Genomic DNA, 19960 nt, shown 5'->3' with positions numbered 1-19960 from the left:
CCTACCCACTGTGTGCCTTGCATAGACACACAGCTATATAGGACAGGAACTGTCTCTTACTCTGCCTAGCACAATGGGGCCCTGATCTCACCTGGCACTGCAGTAATACAACAGGAGAACTAACAGCGATGGATGAAGGGAACGCGGTAGACGCAGAAGAGGATATATTGCCAAAGGGGCTCTGTTTGTGCCCAGAACACTCGCCTATGAGCCTGCTCTCTGCAGAGATACAGGACTTATCCCTGCCACCTGTTCAGAAAACATGACAGCTGAGGGTTGTAATGCTCAAGTGAGCAGCGAAGGATGTGTGCCAACCCATCTCCTGGGCTGGAAGGGGCCCCGAGTCTGTGCCATCCTGCAGGGCTAGATTTGCACCGCTGGGTCCTGCTGACGCCATGCTCAGAAGAGAGAACCACTGGTGCGAGGTGCTGCCACGCCCTGCAGCCCCTGATCCCCACATGGCTCCTCCCTGGGGATGGATGGCATTGTGCTCTATGGGAGCCCTTTCACTGCTGGGTGGGACCCAGGGTCCTGGCCTCTGGGGAGCTGCTGCTGACCGAGCAAGCCCTCCTCATGCCCCTGGGTGGATCGTCGGCCATGGGGCGTGAATCTGGGACCAACCTGTGGTTCTTAAAAGCACAAGCCCCTCTTGCCTGAGCTGGACCCAGCTCGGTCAGCCAAGGCTGCAGCAGGAGCCTCAACCTCTGTAGGTGGCCCAGCCACCGTAGGGGTGTGGGACAGAAGGGGCCGGATTACACTCACATGGCCGAGCTGGCAGAACAGGGTACTGGGTAACTCCTCTCCCAAGCTGTTCCACACGGACACTGTCCCACAAGCCCCTCGCTGCCCCAGAGGCCTGACTGCTGGCAGAGTGCAGAGGCAGGGCTGAGCTTGCTCTCCCCACTGGCACAGGGCATAGAACTGACCCCGGGAGCAGGGCTGCCCCCGTCCAGGCTTTCCCCAAAATTGAGCCTTTGTTGAGGTCGCTGTCTGGGGACATCTGCCAGGATACTCAGCTGGGCTCAGGAGCATCCGGGACATCCCAGTTCCTTGTAGGTCACAGGTGTAGTCCCACCTGGGAGAGACGGCGGCCCACTGGGGATAGGGTTGCCAACTTTCCAATCGCACAAAACCGAACACCCTCGCCCCGCCCCTTCTCAGAGGCCATGACCCCGCTCACTGCATTCCCCCTCCCTCAGTGGCTCGCTATCCCCCACCCTCACTCGCTTTCACTGAGCTGGGGCAGGAGGTTGGGGTGTGGGCTCTAAATGAGGGTGCAGGCTCCAGGGGGGACCAGAAATGAGGGGTTCAAGTGGAGGGGGGCTCCAGGCTGGGGGAGGGAGTTAGGGTGTGGGAGGGGGTGAGGACTCTGTCTCAGGGTGCGATGGGGCTGGGGATGAGGAGTTTGGGGTGCAGGAGGGGGCTCCAGGCTGGGGGTGGGTGGGACCGAGGGATTTGGAGTGCGGGAGGGGGCTGCAGGTTGAGGCAGGAGGTTGGGGTGCAGCAAGGGGGTGAGGGCTCCGGCTGGAGGTGCAGGCTCTGGGGTGGGGCTGTGAATGAGGGGTTCAGGGTGCAGGAGGAGGCTCTGGGCTGAGGCAGGGGGTTGGGGCATTCCAGTCAAAAACCGGACACCTGGCAACCCTAATTGGGGGGCGACTCTCTGTGAGCCATCAGTTGACTGAGGTCCCACATAGCTGGCTTCCCTGCCCATGGGGATCCCCAGAGTCAGAGCTTCTCCACAATACTCGGCTGAGTGGGGCCAGTTGAGGCTCAGGCCTGCTATGGGTTGTTCACTGAAAATGGGCTAAAGGGACTGGAAGCTCAGGCCCAGATCCCTGAAAGGATTTAGGCATCTAACACCTACTGAAATCAATTGGGAGTTAAAAGGATTTAGGCACCTGAGGATCTGGGCCTCAGTACTTTGCTTGCTTGCTCCTAATTCTAAGAGACCTAGATCAGTGGGAGCCTGCGGCAGACAGAACACCCTGCGCTCAGAGCCAGTTTCAACCCTTTCGTACAGGAGACAGGCTGGCTCCTTCTGCTGGCTGGTAGGAGCTGAAAACCACAGGGCTAGACTGAGAGACAAGGTCAAAGAGACGCTGCCGCTGGTGTAGCATTGCCCGTCTCTCACTATACAGGAGAACCTCGGTGTTCTCAACACTAGAGTTGCAAACTGACCAGTCAACACACCCCTTTGGAACCAGAAGTATGCAATCAGGCAGCAGCAGAGACAAAAAACCCAAAAGAAATACAGCACAGTACAGTACTGTGTCAAACGTAAACTACTACAAATATAAAGAGAAATTTTAAAAAAGGTTTGACAAGGTAAGAAAACTGTTTCTTTGCTTGTCTCATTTAAATTAAGATGGTTAAAAGCAGCATTTTTCTTCTGCACAGTAAAGTTTCAAAGCCGTATTAAGTCAGTGTTCAGTTGTAAACTTTTGAAAGAACAGCCGTAAGGTTTTGTTCAGTTAGGAACAACCTCCAGTCCCGAGGTGTTCGTAACTCTGAGGTTCCACTGTCGGTGTTTTTTCTTCAAACCCCAACTCCTGCAGGCTGGTGAGGACCCGACTGTCTCATCTTGCATTCTTCCTAATCCTGGTTGCAGAGAAAAGCTTGAAAATATGACCTCAGCGCACCCTGAAGGCTCACAAACCAGACAGCAAAGAAAAAGATCAACAGTGATTTTTTTTAAGCCAATCTCATGATGGGTGGGGCCTGACGCGTGATTTTTGAATGCTTGGGGTTGGTGATGCCGCTACTGAGCAGCTACATGAAAACTAGAGAGGAAGTGAGGAAGCGAGAATGGATATGGATTCACGGCCTATAGGAATAGGGAATATTGTAAACTTTCCAAAGTTCCCCTGCTCAGGTGCAACTCGGACACTGAAATAACGCGCACCTGTCCCTTTACTAGAATTCTCTCCTCGTTTCTAGGACTACAGAGGGAATCAACGTTTCTGCTGAGCCTCTCCAGCGATGGGAGATGCTCAGCCAGTCGCAGAAGCAGAAGAAAGACCATGCGACTTCAACCACGTAATGAAACCCTGCTTGAAATGACCCCAAGTGGCATCCTGGAAACGCACACCAACACCAGAACAAATTTCATACCCAACATCAAAACTTCTCCCAATGCCATTTTTAAAAACAAATGAACAAGAAACACTGCATTTTCACATGAGCCCACACACCTTAAAAGAGGAGATTTCAAGCAACTTCAAGCATTTGCATAGAATCATAGAAATGATGGCACCTCAGGAGGTCATCAAGTCCAGCCCCTTGCGCTGAGGCAGGACCAAGTAAACCTGGACTGTCCCTGATGGGTGTGTGTCCAACCTGTTCTTAAAAACCTCCAGTGATGGGAGATTCCACAGCCTCCCTTGAGAGCCTGCTCCAGAGCTTAACTCCCCTTAGAGTTAGAAAGTTCTCCCTAATATCTAGGGTTACCATATCTATTAAATAAAAAAAGAGGACCCTCCACGGGCCCTGGCCCCACCCATTTCCCCAACCCCAGCCCCGCCCCAACTCCGCCCCTTCCCCGCCCTAACTCCGCCCCCTCCTCCCTCCCACTCCCAGCCACGGGGAAAGGGCTGCCCGAGCGTTACCAGCTTCACGGTTTGCCGGGCAGCCCCCAGACCCTGCGCCCCCGGCCGGCGCGTCCCCAGCGCAGCTGGAGCCCGGGAGGGGAAGCGCCCAGCCGGGGGCGCAGGGTCTGGAGGCTGCCCGGCAAACCGTGAAGCCGGTAGCGCTTGGGCTTCGGGCAGCCCCCTTGCCTCCGGACCCTGCGCCCCCAGCCGGGCACTTCCCCTCCCGGGCTCCGGAGGCATGGGGGCTGCCCGAAGCCGGTAGCGCTCGGGCAGCCCGGCTCTGTTTAAGAGCCAGCTTCGGGCAGCCCCCATGCCCGGCTCTTAAACAGAGCCGAAGAGTCAGAGGAGGAGCAGAGCCGCGGAGGCTCTGCTCCTCCCCTGACTCTTCGGCTCTGTTTAAGAGCCGAGCTGCCCCAGCGCTACCGGCTTCGGGCAGCCCCCATGCCTCTGGACCCTGCGCCCCCGGCCGGGCACTTCCCCTCCCGGGCTCCGGCGGCGCAGGGTCTGGAGGTATGGGGGCTGCCCGAAGCCCGTAGCGCTCGGCTCTTAAACAGAGCCGAAGGGTCAGGGGAGGTGCAGAGCCGCCATTTTCCCGGACATGTTTGGCTTTTTGGCAATTCCCCCCGGACGGGGGTTTGAGTGCCGAAAAGCCGGACATGTCTGGGAAAAAGAGGACTGGGGGAGCAGGCTCAGATCAGGCAGGACCTACAAGCGCATGCTGTGCCCAGATGTCACTGCTTGTGGGGAGAAGGCTCCAGCAGGAAGCTGAAGGCCCCACTGCACATATATGCAGCAAACGGGCTCAACCAGGAGCCCGCTAGTACATGAGGGACCCTGCTGCAGACACATGCCCAGAGCAAGTCTGACAGCCTGCAAGGGTCTGCAGACACAGGAAAGGGGACGCCTCGGGCCAGAACCCAAGGGGTTTGGGAGCAGACTGCTGCAGGGGCGGGGGTGACATGCACTGAGCCTCGTTCCAAAAGCACACAGAGAACGGATCTTGCCTGCAAGCGAGCGGTGCAGCCTGCAGGAGCAGAGAGGGGCGGCCATCAGCGCTCAGTCATTAACCCCAGGAAGGCACGGAAAGGCAGGCCAGGGTAGAGCTTGGAAACCCATGTTTTCAGCCTGATTAAGTCACATTTTGCCCTCCCGCAGGAATAAATAAATCATGTAAGACGCATTAAGGCAGCTTAGTCTCCCCGGGAAATAGCACCGCAATTCGGCCTTTTGGGGGCCATAGCATGCCAGCGAGGATTAGGAGAATGACTCCAAAGCTTGGGCGGCCCTTTGGCAGAGATCGCTGCCTGGGCTCCGACACGTGGCATCTGGGAGCTTCGTGCTGGCGCCGGCCCTGAAGCAAGGGGCGGCCAATCAATTAGTGACAATCTCAGACACCTCGCAGTAGCGCAGATAGACAAGATGGAAAGGGATTGCAACACAGCCCCCACCCACCTCCTTACACAGCCCCTCTCTCCCTCTCTCCCTGTCTGCATGGGGTGCATACTCTCATCAACCCCAGCCCCGCCCCCTATGGACAGAGAACACTCCCTGACCTTATACACACACAAACTCCCTAAAGAGGCCGTCCCCAGCCCCAAACAAGGCAATCCAGCTGCAGGGCTGAATGCCCAGAGCCGTGAATTCCTGCGTGGGAAGACAGGCTGCTCGTTCCTCGCAGAGCACACCTAGGAGCAGACAGAAAACCCAGCTGCCCCGCTCTGGCTCAGGACAGCAGCGTGTCTCCTGCCAGCCACACAGACCCTTGCTGTTATAAGAGCAGCCAAACAGGTCATGGGCACGTAGGCATCTCCGACTCTCCTGCTGAAGCCATGGCACTCTCCTGACATGACTTGTTAGCTGCCTGCCTCAGCTCTGCTGCTGGGGGGTGGCGGGTCCCAGATCAATATTCCCTAGCGGGAGGATTCCCCTTATTTCCCACTCCCAGCACAATCCTGCTGTATGGGCCCAGCACGCCCACCCGCAGAGAGCGCCAGAGACGAGTGGAGAAGCAGTGGGCCCCGGGGAGAGCCAGGGGCCACGCGTGGCCACTGACTAGGAAGGGCCTTAGGGGTTTGCTCTGCCTGGGAACCCCCAGCCTAACATCCTGGCCGTGGCCTTCAATGAGCACCCACAAACGCAGACTCCCCCAGCCCTGCGGGTCAATTCAAGCAGCCAGCCTGCCCCTCCTCATCCTCGCCTGACCACAGAGCAGGGCAGAGCCACCCCCATGGCAAGCCATGGACAACCCCCACCTGACCCCTCTGTGAGCCAAGGGCTCCCACAGTGCAGGACAGAGCCTCCCCCTCACCTGACTGCACCCGAGCCACAGGTGCCCCCCACTTGAATGCAGCAAGAGCAAAGGGTCCACCTGATCTGAATGCAGTGCCAGCCAAGGGTGCCACCCCCTGAACATGGCACCAGCCAAGGGCCACCATAAACCTACCAAGAGCCAAGGCCTTCCCTGAAAACGTCACAAGCCAAGGGCCTCTCCAAATGTATCTGAAATGGCCTGGGGGCTGGTGCTCCCCGGCCAGCAACAGCACAGGGGCTGCAAACCCAGCCAGAGACCCTGGGGCGGGGGCTCCAGCCATACTGGCATTCGCGAAGGTGTCATCTGTGCCCAGCACGGTCCAAGAGGGGGGTTCTCTCACGGCCTGTCTCCCCTCCAGACATGGAGCCTGGCAGAGAAGGAACTCTGAGCACAAAGGGGGAAATTGGCAGGTTTACCCAGTAGAACTGATGCCCATCGATGAGCCTGATGCCCCGTTTGTGCCCTACTCCAGAAGTGCAGCTATTGTGGCACTTTCCTGGGAGGGGAACCCCGCTTACCTGGTACATGTACATGCTGAAATTAGTCCCATTGGGTAGATGAATCGTTACGGATTTGTTCCCTGCATTCATGTCGGGGAATCATCTCCCACTGGAGCTGTAAATCCACGGCTCTGCCACCCTGGGGGAGAGCAGGCGCTAGCCCCCGGGGGGCGAAGGTTAGCGAGACCCAAGGCGCTGGAAGTCCAGGCACAAGGAACCGCTCTGAGCCGACGGCAGCTGGGGAGCTGCTTCGCGTCGAGCCTGCCTGCCTGCACAGGGGACAGAGCGCTGGGGCGCTGGGAAAGGATCAGCAACGCACTCGGCAGGAGGAGGCATTTGGAGCTCGCAGAAATTCCCCATCTGCTGCCTGCACTAATCGTTCCCCTTCCCAGGGTCGGAGGGAGCCAGCCCCATGGCTGGGACGGGGAGCCACGAGCGGGAGCCCGCAGCGGGGGGGACTGAGCGGACGAACCCGGAGGAGCGCACAGATGCACAGAGGCCCTTTGCGGTGACCTAGTTTGCTCTGCTTCGCTTGCATGTTCCCTGTGCAGAGACACGGAGGAATCGGAATTGGAGCAAGAACGGCAAGTAAATCCGCACAGCCCCTTAATCCGGGAGCGGCTGCAGCAGCCTGTGGGGCGGGCAGCCCTCGCCATCAGGGTGACCTGGGATGCTCTCGCTCCAGCTGCCCACATGGATGGGCACAGCAGCCCCTCGCCCAGCTGGGGGAGAGGGCACGGAGCCCAGGAGGACTGTGATGGGGCATCACCCCACTAGCGGTTGGGGGCAGCATTTTGTTCAGCGGAGGACGGGGACGCAGCCTAGTGGGCATCTGTCTGGGCTGGGTCCCACAGGCCAGCTGGAGGTTTGCCAGGGTGAGGGCACAAAGGACCATGGAGCTCAGGCAGTCTGCTGGAGGCAATCAGAGGCTGTGATCAGCTAGTCCAGCTCTCACTCCCCAGCCTGGCATGAAGCGTTAGGCTCCTGCGGGATCCAGGATCAGTCCAGTATCATGGAGCAGGGCCCTTCCCCAGAGGCATTTCCCTCTGTTTCTTCCAGGCATGCCGTGCCCACTGAAGGGTGAGAGGCCCCTGCCCCCCACACTCTGAGCCAGCTGCCAGCCTCCAGCCCCGGCCCAGCTTGTGGGGCAGCATGGCCCCGGCTTTATCACACCAGGTTCATCCAAGTCGCCTCACCAGGATCTAAAGTCTTTGCCAAGACTGAGCCAAATCCCTGGCGCCGGGATTTCAGGGCCAGGAGGGGGAGGAGCATGAGGGTCAGGGGTCCCGATGCTGGAAGAAAGTCAGTGAGGGGCCAAAATGTCTCAAACCCCCCCATGCTCCCTGGCTGATCGGTGAGTTCTGGCCATGCAGGGCTCTCAGACCCCATTCTCCCTGCCCTACACCTTGTGGCCAATGGGTGGGAAAAGGTACCAAAGCCCCACTCTCCACTCTCCCCAATGCACTGAGCACTGGTGGAAGAGGACTCATGAGGCTCCGCACAGGTGGACTCAGGGCCAAAGCCTACCCCTCCACCAGGTCCTTCAGTGCCGCCGAAGACACCTGGAGCTAGTGAAGGGCCCGCCGCCGAAGACCCGGAGCGCCGCCCCATCAGTAAAAGCGCCGCCTCGTCAGTAAAAGCGCCGCAGCGGGTGGTGCCTTTTTAACTCACTCACAAAAAAAGGTGCCACCCGCTGCGGCGCTTGTACTCACCCGGCGGCGCTTTTACTGATGGGGCGGCACTCCAGGTCTTCGGCGGTGGGCCCTTCACTAGCTCCGGGTGTCTTCGGCGGCACTGAAGGACCCGCCGCCGAAATGCCACTGAAGCCCCACGGAGCGAGTGACGGTCCCGCCGCCGAAGACCCAGACGATTAGAAGCGCTGCAGCGGGTGGTGCCTTTTTTTCTCATCGCTCCCCCTGTTCCCTCCACCTGGCTACGCCACTGAGCAGGATCCCCCTGCCAGAGCTGGAGGCCGAGATCTGAACAGCAGAGAGCAAACTCCTCCCTGACCCAGGCATGGCTCTGCAAGGTCCAGCCAAACATCCCTGCAGGGGAGGGGCCGTCCCTCCAGCCAGTGCTAGTGACTCTGCAAAGCCCAGCAGTGTCCAGACAGCTACTCAGCAGCCTTGCTGCCTCTCCCTGGTGCTTTTAGCGCCTGGGGCTTCCCAGACAGGAAACCCCTCTTGTGCCTCACAAGGTCCAGGCCGAACGCTGGGAGCGCTGAGCATGCACAGCCCCTGCTCACCACAGCAGCTCCCAGTGCCGGCCTGGCCAACGCTAGCAGCAGGCCCCCGGCGGAAGGGAAGGGAAGCCGAGGGTCGTGGGCTTTGAGACCCGCCATGCGCACGGCTGGCTTGGCCTGTTTGTGGGTGGTTTGGACAGCGCATAAAGCCGGCTGAACAAGCGCCACGGCCCGGCGCTCACCTTCCATTGGGCGGCTCAGTAGGACCAGCTCAGGCCATTAACACCCACTGGGAACACACCTGAACTCAAACCCGGCCACATTTAGAAAGTGACAAGTCCCAGCTCGGCCCAGGCTCCCCACGGACTGCGAACTGTCTGCCCACTGTGCACCCAGGTGCCAGGTACATCCCAGGACCCCTTGCCAGCTGTGCCCTCCGGTCACATGCCAACAGTGCTTGTTTGTGGGGCTCCCCATCCCAATAACTCCCACCCATCCCTGGGATGCAGCATGTCCTATACAGCTCACCGTGCTGCGTGGGGCATGTTCCAATCCCATCTGCCTGCCGTGTCCTCCAGACCAGGCTTACTCTGTCCCATGATGCCCCCCAAGGCCCATGCACAGCCCGATATCGCCCTCACACCATGCTGGCAAAGCCTGCCCATCACTGCCACACTGCCCAGGACTCCGGCTATGCCAGAGCACAGGGTGAATCCCAGGACAACCCGCCACTCTGTTCTCAACACGCCCCGCGACAACCAACCCTTGGTGCTGCCCTTTGCCCGGACACCTCCCGGCAGAGCCGGCCTGCCACGCTGCCCAGGGTGCCAGCTGATCTGGCGCAAAGCTCAAAGCACGTGTAGATCAGCCGCTGTGCTGCCAAGAGCTCTGAGCAGGAGCTTTCTCGCCATTCATTTAAATTAAATAATAACGAGCAACAGTAGCCCAGCTGGGACGTGGTCGGCAGGTGAGGGGAGCCCAGCTCAGAGAGGGTTAAGCAGCCCCCCTCAGCAGACAGCAAAGGAATCAGACAAACTGACTGAGCAGCTCAGACTCCAGCTGACTGCAGGCCAGTGCCCATCACCAGTGGAGCAATGGTTCAACCAGACACCCCCTTCACAGCGCCTGCCAGCCACCTCCGGGATCTCGACAAGACTGCAGCACCACCTACCGGCATTAGCCGCCTATTGCAATAGCCCAGAACGCAGATACAGATACGTGGCGTTTCCATGAGCATCATCCCCCCCACTGCTAGAGCAGATGCCAGCCATGCCTAAGGGCAAACAGCCTGAGAGATGGAGTATGGGCCCCCTGAGATCAGGAGTCAGAGCTGGACGTGTTTGAGGTGTGGGGGGTGCAGTTTTCCAGGCTATGAACTGGTCCTTGCTGCTTCAGGACCACCTTGGTTTAAGCAAGTGGTTAAAATAGTGTCGGCCTGAGAATCTGCCACACCTTCCTCCCCTCCCAGGTTTACATGGCCCGAGGGGGCTGTGAGGAGGGATTAACGGTGCGACACTGGCAGGCCAGATGCCAGCTCGTGCCAAGGGCCCCGTGTCTCAATGGTCCACTGACAGATACCTCTGGGGCAGTGCGAACCACCAGACAGGAGAGAGCCGTTAGCTAGCGTGAAGGGCTGTGCTCCAAAGAAGGTTGAGTTTCACTGCTCTGTGTCTCGCGTGACAGAGGAACAGCCCTCGGTAGCTGGAGAAGGTCAAGCCCAGGGCCCCTGCTCTGCTCTAGGATGGGAGGGGAGGTGAGGCTACTCTCAGTGTGTCTAGGCAGAGCCTAAGCAACTCCCGACGGATGCAGAGCACAGCTCCAGCCCCCGGCTGCACCTCCCCTGTAGCCATGCCCTGGCCGGCCAAGGAGAACATGGTCTGCTCCCCACTGGAGATCAGGGGAGGGTGAGGTGCAGCCGCCGAAGGACAGAGGCTCCCCGCGACAGGCTGGGCAGAGAGAATCACCCGGAAACCCCGCAGCAGGCAGGGAACAGCCCTGAGACCAGCCAGGGAGCAGAGAGGCCGCAGGCCAGGATCCCCAGCTTCCTGGAGCTGTGGTCCCCACAGGATACAAGGGAGGTTAACACCCCCACACCATTCATAACAGCGCCCCCTGCTGTTGACAAGTGACCCACCCCAGCAGCCGAACCGACCCACTCTGAGCCCTACCTACGAGTCCCCCAGAGAATCCCAGGTGGAGTCCCTCCCTCAGCCTCGGCTGGTGCTGCAGAGAGCGGGCGAGGGTTGGTGGTGCTGCAGAGGGCACGGTGAGGCCCTCTGGGCTGGACAGACAGGAGCGGGAGCTGGGCTGGGCTCCGATAGTGCAGGTTGGTTCAGGGAGGGCTGTGCAACACATGCATGGCAACCGAGCTCAGATTGCACGGCTGCGCTGTGTGGGAAGCATCCCCCGAACTCCACTCGCTTGGCTTTCCAGCATTTGAAATTCAACTCTCCCGGCACGAGGAGCCCAGGGCAGAGCTCAGCGCCAGCAACCCGAATGCCAGGGTAACTGAGAGAACTACTGGGGGGCCGTCTCTTACTCAACAGAACAGCCATAGATCCACGGACATTGCACGGCATCCCGTGCAAAGGGCTGAACTCCGCAATGGGACTGCAGGACCTCGTGGCATCCCCCCAGACACCCATCTACAACAAAGCACAGGCAAGGCCTAGCAGGCCTGATGCACTGTCAGGGAGACACCGCCACACAGATGCAGGTGCCAGAGGGACAGCTTCACGGTCCATGTTTCTCAGTCGCACAGGGTCTGATCCTGAGGGGTGCTCAGCACCTGCGGCTCCCACTAAGGTCACGTCTCAGGATCAGCCCGAAATAAAGAAAAATAAACCACGTGTCCCCATTGCATGTGTTCAGGAAGTGGAGAGGTCAGGGGTAGGGGAGCAAGGTTTGTGTTCATTCACCACCCCGGGTAATGCAGGGCCATGGAAGGAAGGCCTACTGGGTGACCTCAGGTCAGTCATTGCCCCTCCGTGCCTCAGTTTCCCCATCTGTACAACAGGGATAATAATGCTGGCCTCCTTTAGAAAGCGCTTTGAGTTCTATTGGTGAACAGGACGATAAGAAGAACCATGTCCCCATTTCCTCTTCCAGGAAGTGAAGAATTGTGGGGGCCACTGGTGGGGAGCGAGTGAGCAGGAGCCCAAGAGGAGAAGCTGTTGGGGCCCTGTCATGGTGGACAGCCATAATCTGGAAGCCAGGTATGGACTTACACACACCTGGAACCCAGCAGAGCCAGGACAGCTGGGGGCAGGAATCCCCTAGTGTTCCCAAGAAATCACCCAGGACCTAAGCCCTAGTTGTGCTGTTAGGTGGAAGATACCCTGGTAGTGTTTCCCCAGGTGCGGAGCGGCCTTTCCAGCTGAAAGAGCCCCAGGATGTTCTAACCTGGCTAATCATGGATCTAATGCCCCAATTTCCAGAGGGGCTGCCCCTGAAGCCAGGGGGAACGGCAGACACCGCAAAGATCCAGTCATTACATCATTAGCTTGGCTCACCTCAGCTGTCCATTCTGCCACAGTGCCTGTGCTCCAGCAGACACAGTGCCCTCCTGAGTCAATGGGGAGAGGCCAAAGGGTCTAGTGGTTAGAGCAGGGTTAGACCTCTGACAATTCAGCCACCGTGGGCAAACCACATTGTTCTCCGTGCCTCAGTTTCACCACCAGCTGTTCCCTCCCTCCCAGGAGTGTAGGGGCAGGTTAGTCCATGGGCTTGGCTACACATACGCTTAGTTCGCAGCAAGCTGGGGTGCGAATCTACCCCACACTAGCCTACTGCAAGCTAAGTGTCCGTGTGGACCCCGCGGCTGTGCACCTGCAGTTCCCTAGTGCGCTTTAAATCTACTCCGCTTTGCAACGGGCCATGCTTTGGAGTTGGAACACGCTGCCTCAGGGTCCAGTCCTGCTCCCAGGGCAGGAAGCGTGCTCCTGGGTTCCACAGGCTATTGCCCCTTCAAATTACCCTCTCAGGTTTATCCTAAACATCTTGAGACGTCAACCAGTATATGTTAGATCTCCAGTCAAGGGCGACAGGTTCCTCATCCAGCCCCCCACCCCCACCCCGAGCCCTGCCAAATACACCATCCGACATCAGGAGCATCAAACGCCACCCAGACCAGCAGTCTGCGTGAGGGGCCAGCCAAGGAACAAGATTCATTTTCTTCCTCCTCAGACCTTGCATATTAACAACTGTTCTCTCCTGCTAACATTTCACTTGATCTTCTCATTTCTATAACCCAGGATCTGCAGCCAGGACTCACTGCATCGCACACCTCATTATGCCCCAAGATTTAAGTCATCTGGTGGCAGATGGCCAATGTCTTTTACCTAGAAAAAGAAGCCTCCCTATGCAGTGTATGTGTGCTGTGTCCAGCAGAACAGCTGCTATACTGTCATAAGGAGAGGGCACTGGACTGGGAATCCGGAGTTCTATTCCCAACTCAGTCACTGGCCTGCTGGGTGGCCTTGAGCAAATCACGTCACCGCTCTGTGCCTCAGTTTCCCCACTTGCACAATGGAGATAATGATACCAACCTGATTTGTAAAGCACTTTGATAACTATGGACAGAAAGGGCTATAAAAGAGCGGGGCATTGATATTAAATATATATTTGGGGCCTACAAAAATATCCACTAACCGTATTTCGTTCCCTGCCACACCTGCGTTTTGGTGGGACTCTTGCCTTTTAACCAGCCGTGTTAACGAACTGAGTGAGACACCAGGGAGGATGTCTGATCTGTCCAAGGCTCAGGAAGAATTTGGTTAGAACCCTTTGAATTAGGTGCTCAGGTCCCAACATGATGGAGGCAGCGTGGCCTAGTGGATAGAGCACTGGGCTGGGACTCAGAAGACTTCCGTTCCATTTGTGGCTCTGACCAGCTGGGTGACCATGGACAAGTCACTGCCCCGCACTGTGCCTCAGTTTCCCCCTCCGTACAAAGGGCATAATGATCCTGACCTGCTTTGTAAGGCTCTTTGAGCTCTGCGGCTGGAAAGGGACAGGTACCAGTACCAGCAGCTCCAGCAATGTGCTGTAGGCACAGCTTCTCTGCAGGCTGGCGGGGACAGGGGGGAGTGACAAAGGCCTGCAATACTGGACTGCCCCCGGCTGTGCTCAGTTCCCGCCAGCCCATAAGGTTTCACACAGTTTGGGGCATTTGATTAAAACATGGAAACCTGCCAAGGGGCTAAACCCTCAGCTAGTGGCCACACTGGTCCAATGGTGAGGGCAAAGCTGGGGGTCACGGCAGCCAAGTCTCCGGGCTTGTGAGCACAGCTGGCCCCTTACGCCCCTCGCTGCCCTGTGTTGAGAACATGACTGGGTGATGTGCCTCTGACGCTCAGCCCCAGTGCCCCACACACCCCTGTTCAGAGGAGCTATCAATGGCACTTCTAGGACGCCCATGACAATAGTATCTGATCACCTCCCAATCTTTACCCTCACACTCCCGCTGTGGAAGGCAGGGCTATTATTCCCATGGTACAGATGGGAACTAAAGCCAGAGAGACTAAGGGACTCACCAAGGGCACACAAGGAGTCTGTGGCAGAGCAGGGATTTGAACCCAGTTCTCCCAAGTCAGTGCCCTAACCACTGGGCCATCCTTCCTCGGGATGAGAAAGGCTGTGAGCAAGAGAACACTGATGTTTGCTCTCCAAACCTCAGTAGCTCTGGTTCAAGAGTACATGACCCAAAGCTGGGACCCAGCTGTTGGGACTGGGACAGCAGAGTCCGCCCTCTCCTCCTGCAGAGTCTCCAGGTGACACCGGTGCCGTCAGTGGGGAGCGACCTGCACTGGGGAACTTACAGATCGGGAAGCGAGGGTTTGAGGAATGGTTATAATGAACGTGAACAGCCCCACGAGCGGGCAGCTGGCCTTCGCCTTCAGGGACGTCTCTTTACCCCTGTTAAGGCCAGTACTTCCAAAAGGGGCCTCGATTCCCGGGTGCCCAACCTCGCCCACCTAACCCTTGATTTGCCGGGGTGCTGAGCCACCATCACTACAACTGCAGCCAATGGGAGCTGCAGGTGCTCAGCACTTCGGAAGCATCAGGCCCATGGTGCCGAAAGTAGGGCACTCGGAATGAGAGGCCGTTTCTGGGAATGTTGCCCTGTGGGCCTCGCCCTGCTTTCCCAAAGTGCCCTTGGCAGAGCTGCATTTCCTGGCTCCATCGTGGCTTTAAGACCAGGCTGTCCGGTTTGCAGCAGCCCAAACTGGGCTAGACTGGATGCTCACTGTAAAGCAGTGCTAGCAAGGAGCCTGGAGAAATCCCAGAGACATCTACCCTATTCCCACAGCCCCGCCAAGGTCCCCAGCCCTGTCTCTCCATCCACTCGCTGGCATTCTTGTCCCGGCAGAGCTCCGGAGCCGCTCTCCTTACCTGCGGGAGGGCAGAGTTGAGTTGCCTCTGCAGCTGGTCTCGCTCATGCCCGGTCTCCTGTAACCGACTCTGGGTCAAGGCCAGAGTCTCCCGGGTCTCCCGTAGCGTTTCCAGCAGCTTGTCTCGCTCATCCAGCATGTTCACCATTAGCTGCTCGAAGTTGGTCTCCGAGTCGGGTCCCTGTTGGGACCCCAGGGGGTCGCCCTCGTTGATGGTGGGCATCACCTCGCACATCATAGTGGTGGCCCGTTTCAGCCACGCGCCAGTGTCCAGCGAGGCCAACACGCCTCGCCTGGGGGTTTGCTTTGATGACCTCCTTGGGGTCTCTCTTGAGGCTGTAGATCTGCCGGACAGCAGATCACATCGCTACAGCCGCCCGCAGCCCATTGCGGTGATCGTCAGAGACAGGCAGCTTGGGACAGGGTGCAGGCTCCCACATGCCCGCTCTCACCTCCCAGCCCCGAGTCATTGGTTAAGCTGAAGCTTGCATTGCTGAGATCAGCGTTCCCCGCTCCAGGGGCTACCTGGTGTCCTTTAAACCAATAAGGACCCCGAAGAGACGACCGCCTCTGGCTCTCTGCGGTTCATTCCAATCAGCCACCCAGACAACTTCGTAGCCCACGGGTGAGCGGATCCCATCTGACGCAGCACATGGGTGCCAGAGCACAGCAAAGCCATGGGCTCAGAGAGGAAAGCGGTGCCCTGCCAGTACGCACCCCTTCAGGGACCCGGCACAGCCAGCGGCACTAGGAGGGGCTGGGGGACGTTTCACCTGCCTGGACATGGTGAACGAGAATCAGTCAGTTGGAATAAATGGAGGCCGAGCGATGCACTTTGCAGAGATACTCCCCAGGCCTCTGCCCCATGGAGCTGCGCTCGCGATCCAGGTCTGTGCCCTACGGGAAAGGAGACACAGTGAAACACTTCCCACCTGCATGCCGCTGCTTCCCAGGCTCCTACCTGCCCCATAGGCTGGGATCTGCCCCTTCACAAACATCCAGCCAGCACCGAGGAGCAGCATCAGCCCCTCCAGACAGCAGGGGGCCAAATTAGATTCTCACTCATAGTACTGGAGCACGTAGGAGCCCCAGTCCCAGATCAGGACCCCATTACAGCAGGCACTGTACATTAAGCTTCTCCACCTCCACAAGCGGGTGCTAGTGAACCACCCTCTGGCAGCCTCCCTCCAAGGTCCCTAGCCTGCATCCTTATCTGCAATGGGATCTCTGTGCAGGCCTTGTAGGGTAGGTCAGGTCTCAGGAACCTGCTGGCCTGCAGGAGGCCAGCGGCATGGGGCTCCATGCTCTCCTGCGCTGGCCCAGGGAAGCATCACCTACCAGCTGCTCCCAGCTGCGGCTGGACTCACAAACATACAGGGGGATGTAAATATTGTGCTAAACCAAATCTATGCACACAGGCATCATGGGACCGTCACACACACACGCCCCACCTGCGTACGAGTCCCTAAAGTACCAGGCTATGGGGAAGGGGGACTCTCCCCAGGGTACCAGGCCACGAAGGGGAGAAAATCTCCCCAGAGAAACAGGCCATATTACCCCATTTCTCCCTCAGATGAAGTGCAGCAGAGGAAAATGGATCCCAGATAGGAGCTGGAAGGCAGGGTGCTGCCGACCCCACCTTCAGGATGCAGCATGTACCTTGCCGGTGTCTGCGTGCTGGCCGGACTACCCCAGGTCAGTTGGAGCTCTGGGCAGAGCCCGCTTTCTCCCAGGGGCTGCAGAATTGGAGCTGCTCCAATGCAGTTGTCTCTAGCTCCAACAGCAGGCTGTGCTCATGCTTGGTGACATTGGGAAGCCGGGGCTCCTGGCCCAGTGATCAGCTGGATAATTTCCTCTGATTGTCAGGACTCTCTCCCTGTCGCCTGCCTGCCTCCCCCTGCCTCTCCCAGCAGCTGGCAGGAATGCACTGGCAGGGGCTTGCAGCCACGTGGCTGCCAGGCCAAATATAGCAATGATTCACAAAGGGCGATTTGGCGAGCAGCATCTCCAGCCCTGCTCAGGGCAGGTGCCTCCCCCAGCCGTACACCAGCTGGGAGAGCTGGAGGCAGGCACTCACCTGGGGATCCCGGGATCTGCAAATGTGAGAACCAACTCCCCCTTCTCTGAAAACCCAGATGCAGAGGGACTCTCTGCACCTCTCTCTGATGCACCCCCCATGCGCTGCTCTGAAACCACGGGGGTGGTTCCTGGCTCGCAGACTGCAATAAAGCCACAGCATTGCCACTGGCTTCAATGGGACTGCCAGGAGAGTGAGATCAGAGTCTGGTCCTGAGCATACAAAGGGCTATGAGGAGGGCAAAGCCGCTCCTTCCTTAGCGACCCTTGGAGCCAGTGCCAGGAAATCAGCAGAGGAGACAGAGCTGCCAGCTGGTGATGACATGTGTGTCATCCCAACTCAGACCAACGGCCCATCCAGATCATGATCCTGCTGATTGGCTGCAGTGGTGCCGGGCAAGGCCAACACCCCTGCTCCCAAGGTGTCTGCATTTACTCAACGTTCTGTGGAGCCGAGGGGGCTGTGGACCGGTCACCGTTAAGCAGCAGTCCTGTCCTACATCTGTCCAGCTGCTGCCGGAACAGTCCGGAGAGTTGCTCGGGCCACTTGGTCAGAACGCCACTGAAATCTGACCCGTTGCCCCTCCATCCACACCAAGGGACGGACGGGCCAAATTTGTGCGTGACACTGTGAGCTCACCCTGAGATTTGGTCCAGCCGCACCTCTGTCCTGCCAGAGGGGCAGCCAGGCCGAAAGATGCTGCGATCTAGCGCACTGCAAATCTGTTCCTGGCCCATGGCGCACAGGGGTGTAAGACCTTGATTCCTGGCAGCATGGGCTTGTGCACAGGGTGGGTAAAAGAGGGGAGACTCTCGAAAGGGATGAGTGGAGACAGGGTCCCTGCCAGGGTTGCGGGGGGGGGGGGTGTGTGGAGGAGAGACCAGAACTTACCCCCTCCTCCCAAGAAATATCTGACCTGGCACCACTGATGAGGTGATTCAGAGCATAGAGAAAGCCCCTATAATGCTGCTATAAAGTTACCTAAAATGTCCTGTAATGCAGCACATGGGGTAAATTCCCCTCTGGACCCCAAGACATACAGTTACAGCCAAAAGCCTGGATTTTCACTCACTCCTGGTCCTGCACAGTGGGCCTCAGCTACTTTCATCCAACAGACCCCTTTGCACAAGAGAGATCAATGGGACATCAGAACTGCCTGGCAGGATGAGACCGGGGTCCATCTAGCCTACAACTTTGTCTCTGGGCATGGCCAAGGCCAGCTGTTTCAGAGAAAGGTGCACGGAACCCCCTAGTGGAGAATTATGGAATAACCTGCCATTAGCAAGAATTTCTTCCTAATCCCTGGCAGTTAACAATTGGATTATGCTCTGAAGCAGGAGGGTTGATAACTCTGAGTCTTGTATCCTGCCTAACATAGCTGGGGTGTTCTCATTATCCACAGAAACATCCAATCCCCTACTAAACTCTTCGTTTCTATGATATCTTGTGGCAAGGAGTTCCACAAGTTAGTGACGTGCTTCGTGACGTTCATCAGGGTCGAGTGCGCTGTTTTTCCAATTTCACAGAGAATCCCCTTGTTCTTGTATGAAGAGAGGGTGCATAGCAGTGCACTCAGCCCCCTGCTGCATTGGACCCTTTGCCAACCAAAGGCCATTTTGAGCTTTGACCTCAACATGGCTGTGCAGCTCTTTATATTGCTCACTGCTCTGCAATGTCTAATTTCCTTTTGGGTGCCCTTTTAAAGAGACAGGCAGAGAGGCAGAGGTCGACAGGGGTGGGGGCAGAGAAGCAGAGGCAGATGAATAGTGGTGGAGGACAGAGACTGAGGGCCGTTTTGGGGACTCCCTTTCTTCCCCCTGGCAGGAGGACATGCCCTGCTGTGCCCCGCCATCTCTGATGACTCTGGGCACAGCTACAAATCATCTTTTCAAAATCAGCTGAACCAACATTAATCAAAAAGCAGCAAATTGATCCCAAGGGGGAAAAAATGGGTGATAAAACAGCTCCGACCCTGGCCTAGCCTCACTCTCTCTCTGCAGAGGCCTGGGGCTTTAATGGGGCAGAGAGCTTGAAACGCCCCGTGACATCAGGTATTCGGCACTTCTCTGCACTTAGCCCTGAGTAAATAGCTTGGCAGTGCTCTGGAGCCCGAAATCAATAGCTCCTGCGCCATTAGCCCAGAGAGGAGGCAATTTGAGAGGGCAGGTTCTGCCTCCTATGAAATCGAACAGTCCTACACTGACTCTTTCCCGCCACCGCCAATGCTCTGTCCTTCCTCCGGATGCTGCTCTCGACACAGGCGTGGGAACTAAGGGTGTGGGGGAGTGCTGCAGCACCGCCAGGTTTTGTGCAGGGTCCCGGGACTCTGCTCCCGGCCCACATGTGCGGTTCTGGCTGCTGGCCCCGGCCCGGGACTCCGTGCCCACCCCCAGCCTCGGCCCCCTTACCCGGTCCGTGTTTCCCCTCCCAAAACCACAGCCCTGCTCCCGGCCCCAGCTCTAGGGGCAGCGGAGAGCGCAGACAGATATAAGGGGGGTGCAGCTCAGCACCCCCACTCTAAACACTGTTCCAACGCCACTGGCTCTTGGCCTCCTCCACCTATAGGAAACAGCCTCTCACCCTATTCCATCCCACTGGCCTCCTCCACACTGCACCTACAACTGCGTCACTGCCCCCACTGCCAGCAGCACAATTCAAGCCCTCGGATCGCTACCCCTTCCTGCTTCTCCACGTGGGCACCAATGATACTGCCAAGAATGACCTTGAGCGGATCACTGCAGACTACGTGGTTCTGGGAAGAAGGATAAAGGAGTTTGAGGCGCAAGTGGTGTTCTCGTCCATCCTCCCTGTGCAAGGAAAAGGACGGGGTAGAGACCGTTGAATCGTGGAAGTCAACGAATGGCTACGCAGGTGGTGTCGAAGAGAAGGCTTTGGATTCTTCGACCATGGG

General features: G+C 58.0%; 1 protein-coding gene across 5 annotated transcripts in view; it reads right to left on the bottom strand.

The window, feature by feature from the left end:
• Positions 1-19960, bottom strand: part of PPFIA4 (PTPRF interacting protein alpha 4) — a 200136-nt gene that overhangs the window by 105162 nt on the left and 75014 nt on the right. For all 5 annotated transcript variants that reach the window (XM_054028331.1, XM_054028334.1, XM_054028335.1 and 2 more), the window contains exon 2: positions 14974-15869. In XM_054028331.1, the coding sequence (XP_053884306.1) occupies positions 14974-15210 (237 nt within the window). In that variant the 5' untranslated portion in view covers positions 15211-15869. The remainder of the gene's footprint in view (positions 1-14973; positions 15870-19960) is intronic.

The sequence above is a fragment of the Malaclemys terrapin genome, chromosome 4 (genome assembly GCF_027887155.1).
Source record: "Malaclemys terrapin pileata isolate rMalTer1 chromosome 4, rMalTer1.hap1, whole genome shotgun sequence".
Classification (NCBI taxonomy): Eukaryota; Metazoa; Chordata; order Testudines; family Emydidae; genus Malaclemys; species Malaclemys terrapin.
The sequence above is the reverse complement of the archived record's forward strand: the minus strand, read 5'-3'. Positions and strand labels throughout refer to the sequence as shown.